The sequence below is a fragment of the Malaya genurostris genome, chromosome 1 (assembly GCF_030247185.1).
Source record: "Malaya genurostris strain Urasoe2022 chromosome 1, Malgen_1.1, whole genome shotgun sequence".
NCBI classification, from domain to species: Eukaryota; Metazoa; Arthropoda; class Insecta; order Diptera; family Culicidae; genus Malaya; species Malaya genurostris.
The window spans coordinates 24292095-24309490 of NC_080570.1; the positions used below are offsets into that span (position 1 = coordinate 24292095).

Consider the following 17396-nt stretch of genomic DNA (forward strand, 5'->3'; position numbering starts at 1 on the left):
ACTAAAGGCGCTAAAAATAAAGAACCGATTTAAATCGGTTCTGCCAGTCTTGTATGGCAAAAATCCGGCAGTCACACAACCCTTATTAATCGCTAGATGATATTCTCTGCCAAAAACGAAATGTTCCATTGTTGCCAGACTCTTGCCGAAGTTCTGCCAGCATTCCGGCAAACCCTTTTGCAGACGCTGTCTGACGCCTGGGGGGGCAATCTGCCAGGCACATGCAAGCGGGTAAATGGGTAAAATTTTGTAAATTTTATTCCGGTGAATCAACGGAAAATTTTAGGTTGCACTTCAATTAAGAACGTGATTCATATATTGCTTCCGCAGGAGGAAAAGTTATGTTGGTTCCAGGAGCTTGTAATGCAGGTGTTTGTATTATCCTTCCGATAAACTGTTAATCGTGTATGTCACTCTGATTTCATATCGATATTGAGCTTTTCAAAGCAAAGTTAAGCAAACGTTTGGTTAACTCTCCAGTTACGACCACTGTTAAAAATCAATCCTAGCTGAAGCTTTCCTCTATAGAAATAATTTTTACCACGGTTTTGGTTCAGTATACGCGATCTATTGATCGATCCATGTTGATTTGATCATCAAAACAATTAATTCAAATGAATTTGAAATTCCAAATGAATTGAAGCTAAATCATTTCTTTAACAATTCATAATTTAAATTCCATGGTTTTGGTAATTTTGGTTTAGATTTCACTACAGTCCTCTTGAATTTTCCAGCAACAAATAATGTTTATTTACTTTACTCGTTTGGTTCAACCTAGGACAGGACCTGATAAATGTTAATTAACTTCAAAAACCAGTTTCGGATCAGCTCGGGATTGGTTGGCATTTACATAAGCAAGTACAGGTTGTTGACATTTATATTCCCGTTTGTGAGGAATTTTGGTTACCGTCAGAAGACTGGGGGAAATCTGCCCGCCGCGTACAAGTGGGTTACTGCAGGATGGTATAAAAAGTGTTGTCAGTATCGTCGGTAATAATGTAGTTTGAAATTACATATTTTGTTTTTCGGATCATCATTCAGCATTATTAATTTCAATAGGATTTAAGTTCAATTTATTTTTAAGTTCTGTGAATGTGGAAAGTATACTAGTAAATTTAACAATCACTGTATAATGCAAAGAGAAAACCTGAATTTGTCAAAATCCTGTGCAAATTTCAAATTTGCTATACGTTGGAAACACTACTACCACCAACTCGACTATTCGCCGCGATCTTTCAAAACGTTTCACTACGTTCCGGAACGATAACAAAATCCTCGTGTCTGTTATAGAAGTATACTACAACAATTTTAACACTTATCACACGATTTTCCTCAGTGTTAAAGGCAACTTTTTATCCATGTCGCATAAATCACACGAGAATTGGAACGGAATAAAACAAAAATAAACTTGTCATTTTAACCAACAGCCAGCATTGCCAGATTTATCTGGCAAATGCCAGATTTTTCTTGCTTAGCCAGACACTTAAACTAATCAGATTTTTTGCAGATTTTCCAAATTTTCCTAGATTTTGTCAGATCTCGCCAGATCTTTACGGTTTTGGCCTCTATACGATAGATGGTGATACCTTTTTTTGCTCACTGAAAATGAAGCTCCGAGGCTGCCAAACGACATCCGAATTTCGACTGATAATTCGATCTTCGAAGACTGTGCGCAGCAGATCGATCGTAGCGTTGGCTGTGTGGCACGGAGTACCGTCTTGTTGGAACCAAATGGTGTCCAAGTCTTCCTCTTGAAGTAACGGGAAGAACCAATCGCTAATCATGGCGCGGTAGCGCTCGCCATTGACCATGGCGGCGGCTCCTGCCTCATTTTCGAAGAAAAATGGCCCAATGATGCCGCCAGACCAAAATCCGCACCAAACCGTCACTCTCTGAAGATGCATCGGCTTCTCCATGATAACATGCGGATTTTCCGTCCCCCAGATTCGACAATTTTGCTTATTAACATACCCGCTGAGATGAAAATGTCCCTCATCCAAGAAGATGATTTTTTGGCAAAAATCGGCGTCTTCTTCTAGCTGATTTTCAAAGTAAAACTTCACGCGTTCCTCAAGCGTATACACAACCATTTTCGTTCAGCGGAAGGATAAAACTAAGTTTCCGTCAAATCAGAAGTGACATTAAGGTTACCAATGTCGAAATAACCGCTAGTTTAAAAAAAAAGATGGCGGGCCCTGTATATAGTAGACCCAGACAAATCCAGATAAATTTTTGAGTTTTGACGTGAAGTGAATGTTGCACCCAAAATTGTGTCTCAAGTGAAAGTGTTCGTCATGCAGAGATTAAGCAAATTCCACAACATTTCTGAAGATTTTTCATGTTTAATCACTTTCATGTAAGCACTTTCAAATCCATTTTCGGACCCTCACATAAATATTTGATTCGGATGATAAAACTTGTGTAAATTAGCGAATAAAAGAAACTCCTATCATGATATTTCATTTCTCTATAAATATATATATATATATATAAATATATACATACAACGAAAAGTCACTGAAATATTGTGATTTTTTACCCATTTTTACACATGATTTTATATGGTAGTGCTCGATTCAAGAGAAAAAATATAAAAAACTAACAATTGAAGAATCCAATCAGAGTGATCACCACGAGATAGCGTTATGGTGATTGTTTTGTCATATCCGATGTATTTAGAAAAAATTTGGACGAATTTTTCAATTTACTTGAGTTTGAACGAATGCAGATGGAAAACCCTTACAACGGCTGGTTTTCACCACGAAATAGCATGATAGTAATTATTTTCATGAATTGGAATTTTTCAATCTACTTGAGTTTAAACTATGCGTGAAAAAGGATCTCGTGTTGTCATTAAACGTATGATCTTAAATTGCCCTATATACTTGAAAATCTTGGATGAAGTATACAGAGACATAACTGGATGACGTGACTTCAAATAAACTAACTTCCGCTTCCTTAAAACCTTTGAATACAGAAAAAATATTTTAATTAGTTGATTGATTATGTGAATTGTGCGAGCTCCCACTTTTTCGCTTCCCGAGTTATAGCGGTATATCTATACTAGAGAGCGATTAATCTCCGTCATAATTAAATTAAGCGGGACAAAAGAAATCGAAAAAAAAAAGTTTCGGTCGACCAACTGCGTGCCAAAATAATTTGAATTTACGCTAGTTTTTTAATGGAACAAATTATCTTAAATAGTTTTTTGGTACATAAGCTTCTTTCGCTGAACAGTTGAAAATAATTGCCATTTCCTTCCTCCCATTAGGCGAACGAAAGGTAATAAATTTACCCTAACTGCATGAAAAGATTCCTTTAAATACTACGTCACTATACGTGTCCAGTCAACAAGGTGAAACTAGCGAGAGCAAAAATGCCGATGAAATAAAATATCGCAGTTAGTTCTTTGATGTTTCACAATGTTCCTGCGACCAAGAACTTATTTTTGAATCTGGAACTGCATTTTAGACCTAAATTTTGTATCAGGGTTCTAGAACTAATGTAATAGACAAATCATCACATTGAAGACAAAGAAAACTATTCTTTTTTTTGCCATTCCGCGAATGACAAGCTAGTTCATCTTCGCATCCAATCCATAATGTGGCATCAAGAGATGTCAGTGCGCTCATCAAGATTGGCCCTGTCATCTCGACACACTCGACCACGTGTTTCTGCTTTGAAGCTGATCGCCATCACCGTCTCTCGAAGGCTAATTCAATTATACCCTTGTATAAAGCATAAAATTAAATTATCCTTTCACTGCACAGTTGCTACCCGATGCGCTCAAGCTTGACGAGTTCTGCTCGATCTATTTTTTTTTCGCACGCCACAAGATGCTTCCTTGGAAAATATCTTGTTTGAATGTCATTCCTTTTAGCACCACTTCCGTGGAATGGTTCTACATGTCAGATTTTTACTCTGCTTATCGAAAAGCAAATGTGAGAGAAAAGTGCCAATTTCGCTTTAACGTGCCCCGTACTCGATGATGGGATAATGAAACACGCTCGTGTCGGCTACATTGTGTACACACACCCACACCCACGAACGTGCAGACATTCTTTGAAGAAAAAAAAAAGAAGCACAGAAAAAATAACTTCAGCAAGTTTGTCTCACAAGGATCGATTGATTGTGGTCTACCTCGCAACGATGCTGGGGTTTCTGAAGCGATAAGATTGAGTTGATGGAGAAAGAATTGGTTTTATGTTAAGGCAGCAGTTCTGTCGGATGTGAATTGGTTGAGCCATTAAAAGTAAAGCTTGATTGGAAGAAATAAAACAGTTGAGCAATCGAAATTACAAATTGATATTGATATTTCACGATAATAAGTCAACATTTCTCATTCCACTCTGATATCACGGTAACATAAAAGTGTTATTCGACTATCTAGACTCAGATCTCTATGTTATTTGATAAATGCCCATTCCTGTTTGAAGAGCCTCGAGATCATGGACCCATTCTCATCTGTAACGAAAAAAAAGAAAGGTTCAAATAATCAAACTTAGATGGCGCACCAGGTAAAATTAGCTTTGCGTTAGATTGCCAATTATTATGGTTTTTGTGAAATCGCACGTCATTAACGATTTCTTGGGGAAGATTGAAAATTTTAGCTCTTAGTTTTTCTCTTTTTTCTGTTGAAAAAACGCGCAAAAAAAATGTCAACTTTCATAAAATCTTTCTCACTGATCTGAGGTCATCATCATCATCTACACTTAAACCCAACCGAATACATACAAACAAACTACAGTCCATCACAAAAGTGGTTCCAAGCGTTTAAAGTTTTAGCACCAAAAAAAAAGGGGGGGACGAATTTTCCGTCGGTTGATAAAACAAACATTCAGGAACAATGCGGTTCGGAATATTGTTTCTAGTTTGGGCGGTTATTCCTCCTTTAGGCTCACTCAACATCAACACGGTACGACAGCATCAGACGACCTCTGCACATCGGGCCGAAACTTTTTTCCCACACAGAACTAATAGTGACTTCCGTTTTTCTCTTTTTTTTCCTCCCTGTTCGCACAGGTCTCGGTCGAGGAGTGGTGCAAAATGTGGGATGAGTACGCGCGGGATCCGGACTCCGTGCTTGACTGGCAGTTGAGGTGAGTATAGAGAGGAGGCTGGAGAGCCATCACCTTCGTCCTTGTGCTAGGCGACAATTTGGAACGAGTAGTTTGTGGTACGCCGTACGAACAGAACATATGCCTCCTAAATGTTTAATCAGTGATAATTGATAATGGTATAATTCATGCACAGAAACAACGTCCATTCTCTTGTACTCCGGTCGACACAGCTGGGACTATTATTAGAATTAGAACGCGAGTTTTTTTTTCTGTGGAATGCCAACAAGTGTCCGTCCGATGTTTGCCGAGTATGACCGGAACACGTCAATCTGTACGAGCGAGTACGTGTGAAGGCATGACAGGGTGCGATTTTCCTTCAGATTTTACCCTCAAATTTTCGACCCGCCTTACTTGTTTCCCTGAACGGTTATTAACACACTCATGAATATAAATTGATTTTTCCTAAGCCTGATACCGTATTAAGGCGGGGAAGTTGAACGAAAAAAAAAATCAGAAAATAGATGCCTTATCCTGATGAGGGTGATTGCTGAACAAGTGAAAGCTCGAAAAAAAATCTGCTAAGCCTACCCTAATCATATTTTTAGAAGTAGAGCTAATTTTTTAGTGGAAGCAGCTCGGAATTTGTTCGACTTAATATTCCAGCAACAACAGAAATATGCTTGTCATCTTCTTCGTTAGAGAATTGATTTAATTATCACGAAAGTAGAAGCCTCCCTAGACGTTCAGTTTTACGGACGGTTTCTCGTCAATCTGATGTCGAAACGGAATCAAATCGTTTAATATTTGTTACGAAATTTATTACGAGTTCTAAATGAATTTCGACTCAAGTGCAACATCCGATTTCTGTTGCGCCGGAACCTTAAACCAGTTGGAAATTCCGTATCGGTTTTGGAAATACTAATTTGTACGGATCGTAGTTGACATCGACTGAAGAATCGCAACTTTTAAGCCCCCCCGGCCCATCAATGATACAACGCAACGATGCAACACTACGGCAGCCATAACTTCAGTCACGCAACAAGTTTACTGAGTCACGCGCTGTGGCTTTGTGTGGCATATGACTGAAGCGCTTCCCAAGCGGCAAATAGTGAACTAACTATTCATGGGTGCAAACGTCGGTGGGTTTATACAAATAGTTGAAAAACTTCATCAAAAGCTGGGAAACCGTCTTCATAATCAGCCGGTGTGCTATTATTGAGATTTATATACAACTTTTTTCTAGTTTTAATGAAAACTATGCGCTGAAGTGTCCTAAAATTGTGGATTCTAGGAGCCGAGTGCAGAAGACTTTTTTTTCCAAAGAACAAGTAATTTATTTTGGTCGCGTTTTCGAGAACAACCAACAGTGACGAATAAAACAGTTCGAACCGCTTACGATTTGTGCTATTGTTTAAAATTTGGGAAACCAGAATTTCGAACAAACCAGCCGATAGTTTTTATTGGTACACATAGGGAAAAAAGTTGTGAAAATAATTAAATTTGAGTTTCATGCAATGAAATCTTTTTTACTGAAATTGACAAAAGGAAATCTGGTTTGATATAGCAAATATTTCTGCTTGAAACTACAAAACACGATAATTATTTTTTTCCCAGTGGATTAGTTTGTTTCACTCAATATACTGATAAAAATAACAAAGATGTTACTTGTGCGTTCCGGTCAATTTCTTGACACACAATTTTACAATAAATTCAGCTTGCAAAATCAGTTTAAAATTAAATAACTTTAGATAAAGATAATATTTGTAGTGCTTTGAATTCATACATTTGGCAGATGAAATAAATGATAAGATGTTAACTTCAAAAAATTAGTATTCCGACTTACGCTTTTGTTTGTTAAAATCATTCATTTTGTTTGGTGTTTTAGAGTAAAATGGTTTCTTTCGAAATAATTTGAAGGCACGTTTTTGATACATTTTTTCTTCGATTTATGTATTTGTAAGCTACGGGGCAAATCTCTCTAAATTCTGGGCTTCTTCAGGATAATAAACTTTTTTATTCCTAACAAAAATAATCCCGCAATATCTCATCTAGTCCAGCGAAGTTCAACCTAGTTTTGTCTGATTTTGCCAGAAGCGTATATGTCAAGTGAAACGAGCAGGAGAGTTACATTGGTTTATTCAAGTACTATCTCATTTTGGACCATAAATTCGAATCAGTTCATCGAGATTGAAAAATGTCAACTTATGCAATATTTGTGAGAACTCATTTTTCTCGGAGATACCCTTTTCATATGCTTAGTTACGAATTAAAGGTGTTCTAAGCCTAATCAAAGTAGCTGCAATTTATCTGACTTCCGGCTCCGGAAATAGCGAAAAAATAGTGAAAAAAATCTATTTTGTTTTTTTTTATGAGAGACCATGAAAAATTACATGATTGTTTGAAACAGGTTAGTTAAATCTTCTTCAAAGACTTTGTTAGTTGATGGAAGTATAAACTTACGTTGGATATACTGGTCCTCAGTTTCCCATTCTGGAAGCACATGTAAGCTTACATGTTCCTGGCAGATTTTCTCCCAGACGCCTGGTAGTGTCTACCAGAAGGTTTTACCGGAGTGCTGGCAGTATTCCGGCATGAGTCTGGCAACAATGCAACAATCGTTTCCGGCAGAGAATTTTGCCTAGCGGTTATCAACGGTTCTGTTTCTGTCGGATTTTAGCCATACAAGACTGGCAGCGCCGTATTGAATCGGTTTTTCTTTTTTAGAGCCTTTAGTACTACTTTTCTTTTACCTGGTCTCAAGACTCGTTTTGTTTATTTTGGATGTACATGCAGGATTGACGAATATTAAATAATAAACAGAAAAAAGAAGGAAGAGAAATCTTGAAAGACGACACGTGGCGAGAGCAAAAAAAAATTGACGGCTGCTGGAATCTTGCCAGGCTTTTGCCGACTGCCAGAATTTCTCACAAGCGGGTGAAATATTGATCATAAACTGATTGAACCGATTTATATGGAAGAAATAAATAGCTAATTCCATGTTTTTATCACACAGCAATTAAGAGAAGAGTGAGAAATACGATAGAACAATAATGCTTGTAACTTAGAATCATACATCATAAGTATTTCGATCTTACATGTAAACAAAGTTACAACATTCATAAAATTTTAAATTATTCATAAATTTTTATTTAGAATCCTTCTTAACCTAAATGTATTGCATCGAAGCATGTAGAATATGAGTTATTGCAATTAAAAAAAAATATTTATTTGTCAGTTTCAAGCACTCAATTCTGGGTGAAAATTTCACGGACTTTTTTTGGTTCTACATTTTTACGAGCAGCATGTGGAATGTTTGGATCCTGTGATCCGTCTGTTGAAAATTCAGTTCCACGCGGAGAAATGGTTTGGCCTTGCTGCTGTTATCCCTGAGCATCCTTTAAGCCTGCTCTCGCTGCAACCGCATCTAAAGATGTTGTTACGGGTAACGTCTAAGTTGAATACGTTGCTGTTGTTGCCCCGGTCGGAGAGAACAATCCTTAGTAGAACCAGGTGAAGATGCATTTTGTTGATTTATGACGAGCATGATTCACCAACTAAGTGCTTGCATTTTGTCCGCAGCACCCATGACAGCTTAAAATTTATTTAAAGTGCTACATATCAATAGACTCGACCTGTTTTTATCAGTGTAGTATTTGACCAAATAACGAAGAGGACTCGTCATACACCGCATAATTTGTTCTCTAAATCCTGTATTAAGTACTTTTTTGATTCGAACCAAAACAGGAATGTTGGAATCATTCATTTAATTTTCACTCGCTTCCGTCGAAAACAAACTAAATTTCTGTTCAATCTATAGCATTTGATACGAAAATATAAACAGAAAAAAAAAACAAACATTACGTTGAAAGCTTCTTATGTCAAAATAATACCTTGTCAGATCTCGGATATATTTTATGCGAATCAAAGTAGCGGTAAGTAGAGGTTTTCCTCAACCTCAAGTCAAGCTCAAAAGCACAACCATCTCAGTTCATAAATTGAAAGCATTAATTTGAATCTAATCACAATCCATACTTACCTGAAAATTCATCTTCAAAACCATATCGTTCTGTCAAATTTATTTCCTAAAATGAAATGATAAAAAACACCATTTGTTTACTTAACAAACACTTGTTTTTTGCGAGCTCGAATGACAGATACACTTCAAACAAGATTAGGCAAAACTAGGTTGGATTAGTTTTGAATAACCCAAACTTATCTAGACTAATTGTGATGAATATTGGAAAAGATTTCCAGAATGAAATTAGTATATTTGTAGAAGATTGGCTAGAGCAGTGATTCCCAAAAAGGTCATTAGCGAATTTTTAGTGGGCAGTAAACTCAAGATTGTCTACAGGAGGGAAATGAGTCGCCAAAAGTGGACTGCACTACTTAAAAAATATTTCTGCGGAAAACTCTGAGCAAATGTATTCATGATAAGTTACTATACACATGTGAGAAAATTTGTTAAACAAGCCAGTTGTCGTATGTTCGAGCCCTGACCTGGAAGGATTCTGAGTGTCAATAGAATCATAGTACCAGCCATGCAATGGCTCTGTAGAAACAGAAGGTCAAATTCCACTAAAAGGAATGGAATACCAAGGCTTTACTTTTGTAAATAATTTAAATGTTTCATTGGAAGATCAAATCACGTCTGTATTCCAAATTCAATCTAGACCAAATACAGACAAAAATAGTCAGTTTGTCTTAAACTGCATCTCACTGACAATAGCCTATTGCTTTTTATTAAGTTTACGCTTGACAATGTCTATATAAGAGGAGAAATGGTTTGGCCTTGCTGCTGCTCTCAAAAAAGTATGATTTCAATGTGTTGTTTGATACGTATAGTTAAAAATTTGGTTAAAACCGTTATTTTTAGTGATAGTGCAGGTGTGGCAAGTGTGTGTTTAGTAGTGAGAGTGCTATTCATGGAATAATGTTGATCCGCGAATCTAAAGATGCCCAAGCAGCGTACACTGAGAATTTACCGTCCCAAAAATTCAACGATGTTAACCTGTTAACCGATCGAAGCGCCGTCTGCATGTAATTGTCGGTTTTGTCGGATTTCTATGGAATTTGTGAAAGTTTACAAGTCGATCGTGTCATTCATATTGAAGGTCTAGGGTTTGTTATGCAGAGAACCCATTCGCGAGTGTTTTTATTCTATTCTTACATTGGTCGTGTTTCATCGTTGTTGACACCAGAGCGAGTGGGAGAAAAGGGATACTGGTGAGATCGTTCCTTGGAGATATTTTTCAAACTTATTACATTTCTCCTGAGTATCGAAAATCAGGTTTTGTTGAGATCACTACTAACAAATCTCTTATCTCGAAATGCTCGTCGAGATGCAGTGCTACCCGCGGTCTCTAGAAACAACGAGTATCGGACTAATATTCCTTCCTTTCCCTCAGTAGCACAGCCTTTGTTCGTAGCCAGTGTCGTTATTGATCATTTAATAAAAAGTTAGGAGTGAGTGGGTATGTACAGTGAAAATGATTTGCTTCTCCAAAGCTTCATTTTCTCAGAAATAGTTATAAATCCGCAAACTTCTTCAATCCGGGAAAATCGTTCTGTCAACTGAACTACTGTGGATGTGATGAAACACAACTTATAAGACTTCCCGTAAGATAAAAGCTTGGTATTTGTTCTGACTAAACATAGTCCAATCCCGCACGCAAAAACTTATCGAGCCTGTTTTATGACATAAAGGGAAAACAGAATGAATCAACATAGCCATTGCCGATAACATCAACTCAACTTTGGTTGACATTGTAATAAATAGTTAGTTTATTTCAATAATAAAATCAGCCGGATCAAGTATTTTTTTAGAAAAATATTTGATTCCAATCAAACAGTTTTGAAGGGAGAAATTAGTTTTAGAAAATTTAAAAATCTACTTACGGGTTTGTTACTTCAAACATGTTCCATTTCGCCGCTTGTAGATAGATTTTCACTAACTTAGATTCCAATAAAAGATTTTATGATTCCATAGATTGCCATGAGCTTTTATTCGAATCGGATTTTAAGTTCCGGAACTATCAAATAATATCTAATCCGCTGCTACCAAATTTTTGCTTCCTGAATGATGTGTAAAAATTGACAGGCCACCTAATCGGACTCGAATTCTGAGCTTATTTTAAGTTCAGAATCTGTCCACTTAAAATGAAAATCAAAGTTAAATCTAGTTTCTCGATTTATGACATGGCTTTTATGTATGTTTTTGAGTTCAACTCAACGGAAGATGAACAGAAGAAAGCGCAGGGAATAAAGTAAGTCTCTTCGCAACACTTTCATTCCATCTTAACCCTTTAATTTACGATTGTGAACAAAGAACAAAGTTTATTCCGTTGCACATTACTGCTGGATATGAAAGAGCATCTCCGAGAAAACACTGTCACAAGAAGATTGAATTTCCTCACGATTTAGGACCTCGTAAAAATCATACCAACATTTCATTGAACAGTGTTACTTTCTATAGCGAGATCGGACGGACAAACGTTTTATTGTTCTTGGTCATGGAAATAGACAAGTGCAATAATATACACTCTAAAAATTTAATACCCAACAAGGGAGGACGATTTATTGTTTCAGTGGACTGAACTGTCGGGAAGGAAATAAATGCATTTTTCAATTCACATGCTTATCTGTTTAGGAATGGTAAATTTTGTTCTATTAGGTATACAGTATACAGAAAACAGTTATCGGCAGTCTGATTCTCGGTGATAGCAGTGCCTAATACTCATAACTTGACTCAAGCCACAAGGGCCGAAAACCGTATGATGCTTCTGTGTGGAGTGTTTTTCCTTCACACCAAACAACCATCTTCTGGTGGATGATAAGTATTACCTATTACAAACTCATTCGAGCTGCTCCGTTCAGGATAAATTTATGCACCACCGACCACGTTGGGAATGGAGCCAAGCTTTCGGTTCTGAAGGTTAAATGGGACTGTGAATTATCTACGCTTCTGTTTTCATTATTCATTATCAATTTCGTAGCAGTAGTTTCGAGGTTGAAGTTGGAACATTCGAATATCGTTTGTCCGGTTGAAAATTTTAAACCCGAACTATGGGATTGAATGAGAAACGTGCCAACTAGCGTAACAACTGGAACGGAGTGTGATTTCATTTCCTATTTTTTTGTCCCAGTTGAAAACTAGATTAGTCATGAAAGAAAATGATTAATATTTCAAACTGTTTCCTCCTGGCATAAGGGAACTTATGGCTACTTTCCTTACAACGAGCAGTGCCTATTCAAATGGTCAGGTCGGCAAAAAACAGAACTGAGCTCGAACGAACGAAATTGAACTTTTTTCAATAAACGGATTAAATCCAGACCAACTTTGACTTCAAAAGTATCCGTCACATGCGACAACAGAAGAATTGTTCAAGCAGAACTAGCAACAACTGTTTCAAAACTGGTCCGATCGAGCAGAGGAAATCTGAAAAGTGATGAATGACGAAAAAACGAGCATTTCCACTACTGCGAAAAAGTTTATTCGAGGTTTATAAAAAATAACTGCTTTTAGAAGTTCAACAATACGGCCAATTTCCAGTTGCACAACAAAAAACCCTCATTTCAATCGCTTGTGCTGGGATTAATAGTTTTTTTTTGTGATTATCTTCCGTTTTCGGTATTGATTTCACGAATTTTGGTTGAGTTTTAGCGAAGACATCATATTAACAAGATATCCAGCTCTCACATTTCTCGAACAAATCATTGGCAACATAATTTTTTGTGAACATGGCGCCACGGTCACGGCTGCTAAGAATTTTGCAAACTGGGACTGGAAGCACGGTAATTCCCGCTTGTGAAAAATTCTGACAGCTGGCAGAAGCTTGGCAAGATTCTGGTAACTGTCAAAATTTTGCAGGCGAAATCGCATCATTCTCTCGCCACGTAACTACGCTTGCATGTGTCTGGCAGATTTCCCCTCAGACGGCTGGCAACGTCTGCCGGCATGTTGACAGAATTCCGGCAAGAATCTGGCAACAATACAACAACCGTTCCCGGCAGAGAATTTCGTCTAGCGGATTATTAATGGTTCTGTATTTGCCGGATTTTTGCCATACAAGACTGATAGAACCATTTTGAATTGGTTCTTCATTTTTAGCGCCTTTTACCTGGACAATCAGGAACTAAAACTGAATCGAAGAACTAAATTCGGAACCTGTGACTGGTGCTATAACTTTCCTAGCCAGAACCGTGTTCTAATCATGAGCGTTCTTCGGAAGCCAATCTATGATCACTCGTGCTGTTGCTGACAAATTGATATTCAAGAAAACGAATTGAGACGACATTTGAAAAAAGTACGGGTGTGTAATGTCAGAGACATAACTGGATGTCGTGAATACGAATATGACACGATTTATTTATGCTTCCGAATTCTAATTGGTAGTTCATCGATTGTTTGAATTGTGCAACTTTCCCCTCTTTCATTACTAGAAATTTAAACGATGCGCCTAGACTAAATTACAGATAAGTTACATTAAACATTCTGAAACGCACTTAAATACTTTGAAATAAGCAGTATAGTTCTTTATAATAAAAAAATGGTGACGATTTTAGTTAGTTCAGCACGCAGACTCTGAATTCTAAACCCATATTCCAGAACTAAGCTCTAAAACATGAAGACGATTTTTCGCCATGACTACCAGAATGGGTTTTATAGAGTACACTAAAGTAAATTTCCGCATAATTCTTTAGGAGTATTATTATGGTTCTAAAAAGAACCGAATAGAAGAAGTCTGGAATAAAGAACTGGATCCTGAGTTCAAGAACTAAATTTAGAACCAATAACAGACTCAGAATCCAGTTTCAATTCTAGAATTGCAATTTCGAAACTCAAATTAGTTCCGGAATACAGTTCCAGAATCCAGTTTCAGCACGCAGGCTCTGAATTCTAAACCTATATTGCGGAACTACAATCTGAAAATTGAACTTCTCGTTATGACTACCGAAAACCAAATGATGGCAGGTGCTCTCTCCGTCGCTGATGGTTTAACTCTCGCGATGGCAGTCTGCTCGCCTTGAAGGCCAGCAAGCGAATGAAAGTTGCTACCTGAGCGTTTGAGGTTTTAACCACGCAAAAGGCGCTCTCTCCGTCGCTGCTGGTTGATGGTTTAACTCCCACGACGTCTGCTCCCATCGAACGCACGAAAAGAAATGATCGATTTTCACCACGGTTCCCCTTTTATACGCATTCAGTTGAAGATATGTGCCTGACTACCTCAAAATCGTCGTCCTTGCGCGAAAAACCCAAGCGAAAGTAAAGAGTTTTCCGCATTATTTTGAAATTTTGAGAAAACTTAATTTTTGAGTTGTTTGTGGTTATCTCACACTGTTCAAAATTTTATCCTAAATTCCTGATCATATTTTTGATGAAATGGTGAAAGAATTATGTTGCTACCATTAATACAAGTCGAGATATTCACGATTAAGTTCTGCCCATTCTTCCATATGGCTAATTTTGAAAAGGCACCCCATAGTAAAGTAAGTCGTATTCACGACAATAATTTATCAGTAATCAGTGAAATAATCAAGGAATCTCTTGAGATTTCTAATTAACTATGAACGAAATAACTAAATTAGTTATTTAGTTTCCAGTAGAAAAATATCGATGATCCTGAAAGGAGAAAAAATATCCGAAATCGCAAAAAAATGCAGAACCGGAAAATCTTGTTAGTGGAATTAGTGAACACAAACAGTAACCCATTTTCAAAAAGTTCAAATTCACAAAAAAAAATGATGACCAGAAGGTGCTATTGAATAATGAATATACTGTCACCCATAACAGACCAGAAAACATGCAAATCGCCCGCCATCTTTTTCGACCTGAAAAAAGCGGTCACTCCGAGCTGTCAACTGAATTGATTGCCGGATTGATTGATTCGTGGAAAAATGTCCAACAGCAGGAAACAAACGTTCCACACACGTTTATTTTGTTCCGAGTGAACGGGCGACAAATAACCTTCCGTACCGGTAAATTATCGATTAGGCCTCCCGCCTGCCTCTACCTTGCAATAAATTTTGAAAAACTCATTTTCCGTGTTGTTGTCACGACTTGAATCATTTTTCGCCAACAAAAAAAAAAAAAAGAAAACGATTTTCCGCCTCGAAAGCAACGGTACCGGAACGCAAGCTGGTGGGTATGATTTCCATTTCGTGGAAATCGATGATTTATAGCGGGAAATTTAACCGACGGAGAGTTTATTTTTTATCGTTTCCCCGCCCAATCCCAATTATTAGGTTAGAGTCGAACTTTTTGAACCTGAACTGCGGCTAACAGATGAATGTTGATTCCTTCCATGTCAAACGAATTGATAAAAATCAAGCTGCTGAAAGGAAAATAAACCGATGGTGTGTGAAATATTTTTATCAGAATTTAGCGCTGATCGACCTGAAAGAGAGTTTTTCATGTTCGGCTAAAATTGTACTTCACAATACAACGGATTTGCAATGTCGTTACTGACATGTCAGACAGAGATTAAAAAATTATCCGTTTGGATCAAGGATACCAGGTCATATTTTTGGTGTGACAAAAAAATAGATCTCTTTATTTACAAGCGCTCTGTTTTCCCTAGCAATTTGAAGACTTGCTTGAAGTCAGTGGTCAATTAAAAAAAAACTGTGCAACATATTGGAAATCTGTGAAACCCAAATTAATCTGCGATTCTGGCATCCCTGGTTTGGATGTTGATGACCATCACTCAAATAAAAATTCACGTTCGATTCACTTGAAAAATCACGTAAACTGATTTCAAATGTCAAATTGAATGTTTTACGTGACGAAATTAAATGTTACACGAACATCCCCTAAAATGCATACAGTCATCACATAAAATGTACGTGAATTGACCAAACGTCAAACAATCTACGTGAATTTCCAGTGTGAAAAACTTGATTTTGAAAATGGCGAACAGTGGCCCCTTAAAGTGTGAGTAGTGTAAATATTTGCGAGAAATGTTATTTAATTACATTTTTTTACTACATCGACCGGACCATTCCAGTATGGTAGTTTCCATGTGTTCGACTGGACCGAGTGCCTGCGTGAGTCCGGAAGTGCGTCCTGAAGTGTTTTCCAATGCCAGTCCATTAAAACCTACGTGAAAAGTAGGGTGGAAAATATTCACATAACTTTTCACGGGACTATAACATGATTATTATTTTGAGTGTATCCATTCTTAAACAGAGCGAATTTTGAAAAGGGGCGCCCCATAGTAAAGTAAAACGTATTCACGTTAAAAATCATTTTATGGGATTCACAATAACTGGTCAGGCTCGTCAACTCATAAAGTTGTAGTGCATTACGCTTTGTGTGACGGTTCATTCAATTCATGTGTTTGGAATTTTGCGCGCCTTAACATATTTTGGCACTGAATTTTACCTCAATGCTTGTTGATACCAAACATTTTCGAAAACTCGGATTTTGAGTTATTTCTGGATATCTCATACTACCGAAAATTTTATCATAAATTGCTGAACATGTTTCCGATGATGTGGAGAAGAAATTATGTTGCTACCCTAAATAAAACAAGAGATATTCACGAAAAAGTTCTACGCATTCTTGTTCAGGGTAAATTTTGAAAAGGCGCCCCAGTCATTTTTCTCGGAAGCTCTCGCGGCGGAAAGCTTCTTTGTTTGCTCGCCAAACAAAACTAATTCCCATAGTTCTTTGTTGATGAATTCAAATTTCCGTAGATTCCCGTAGAAATAATCCAATTTCCGTAGATTTTGCCTACGGATCCGTAGATCTAACATCGCTGTCTCCGACCGCAAATTGAATCGACCGGTTGCAATGTTATTCCGTATCTGGGAATTAATCCTTGTTTTTTTCCACCCTTTTCCAGATACATGAACTTTATGTTCGACCTAGAAGACGCTTCCAACGACGGAGGCATCGATGCGGAGGAATTTTCCATTGTCTGCTCCAGCTACGGACCCGATAAGCAAGAATGTCAGCAAGCATTCCGGAAGATGGCGCAGGTAAGACTTGTTTCGTTGACAAACGCAAATCGCTGGGAGGATTTGAGGTTATGTTAAATTCACCGATAAGTTTCCAACTGCTGCAATCATTTTAATTGCACAACACTTTAACAAAACAGTTCATATGTTTCATCCAAACAGTCAGGCATCCATGAACAGAGTAGATTACGCAAAGGTACATAAAACTTTATGTTCCGAAGTTACTGTGTCCATTCTACTAAAACAAATGGCTTTCAAAATCGTGTCATCCCGATAAAAAAAATACGCGGTACTTTATACGTGTTCATAGCTAACGTCAGACTCGGACCCGGTCGAATAACCCCGGCACGTCCGCACAGGCTTGACACTGCAACT

The 17396-nt window shown here is 37.5% G+C and overlaps 1 protein-coding gene across 1 annotated transcript in view; it reads left to right on the forward strand.

Moving 5' to 3' along the window:
• LOC131435158 (calexcitin-1-like) overlaps window positions 1-17396 on the forward strand; it is a 126193-nt gene that overhangs the window by 100870 nt on the left and 7927 nt on the right. Inside the window, exons 5-6 of the mRNA XM_058602754.1 lie at window positions 5023-5099; window positions 16907-17042. Coding sequence (XP_058458737.1) covers window positions 5023-5099; window positions 16907-17042 — 213 coding nt within the window. The remainder of the gene's footprint in view (window positions 1-5022; window positions 5100-16906; window positions 17043-17396) is intronic.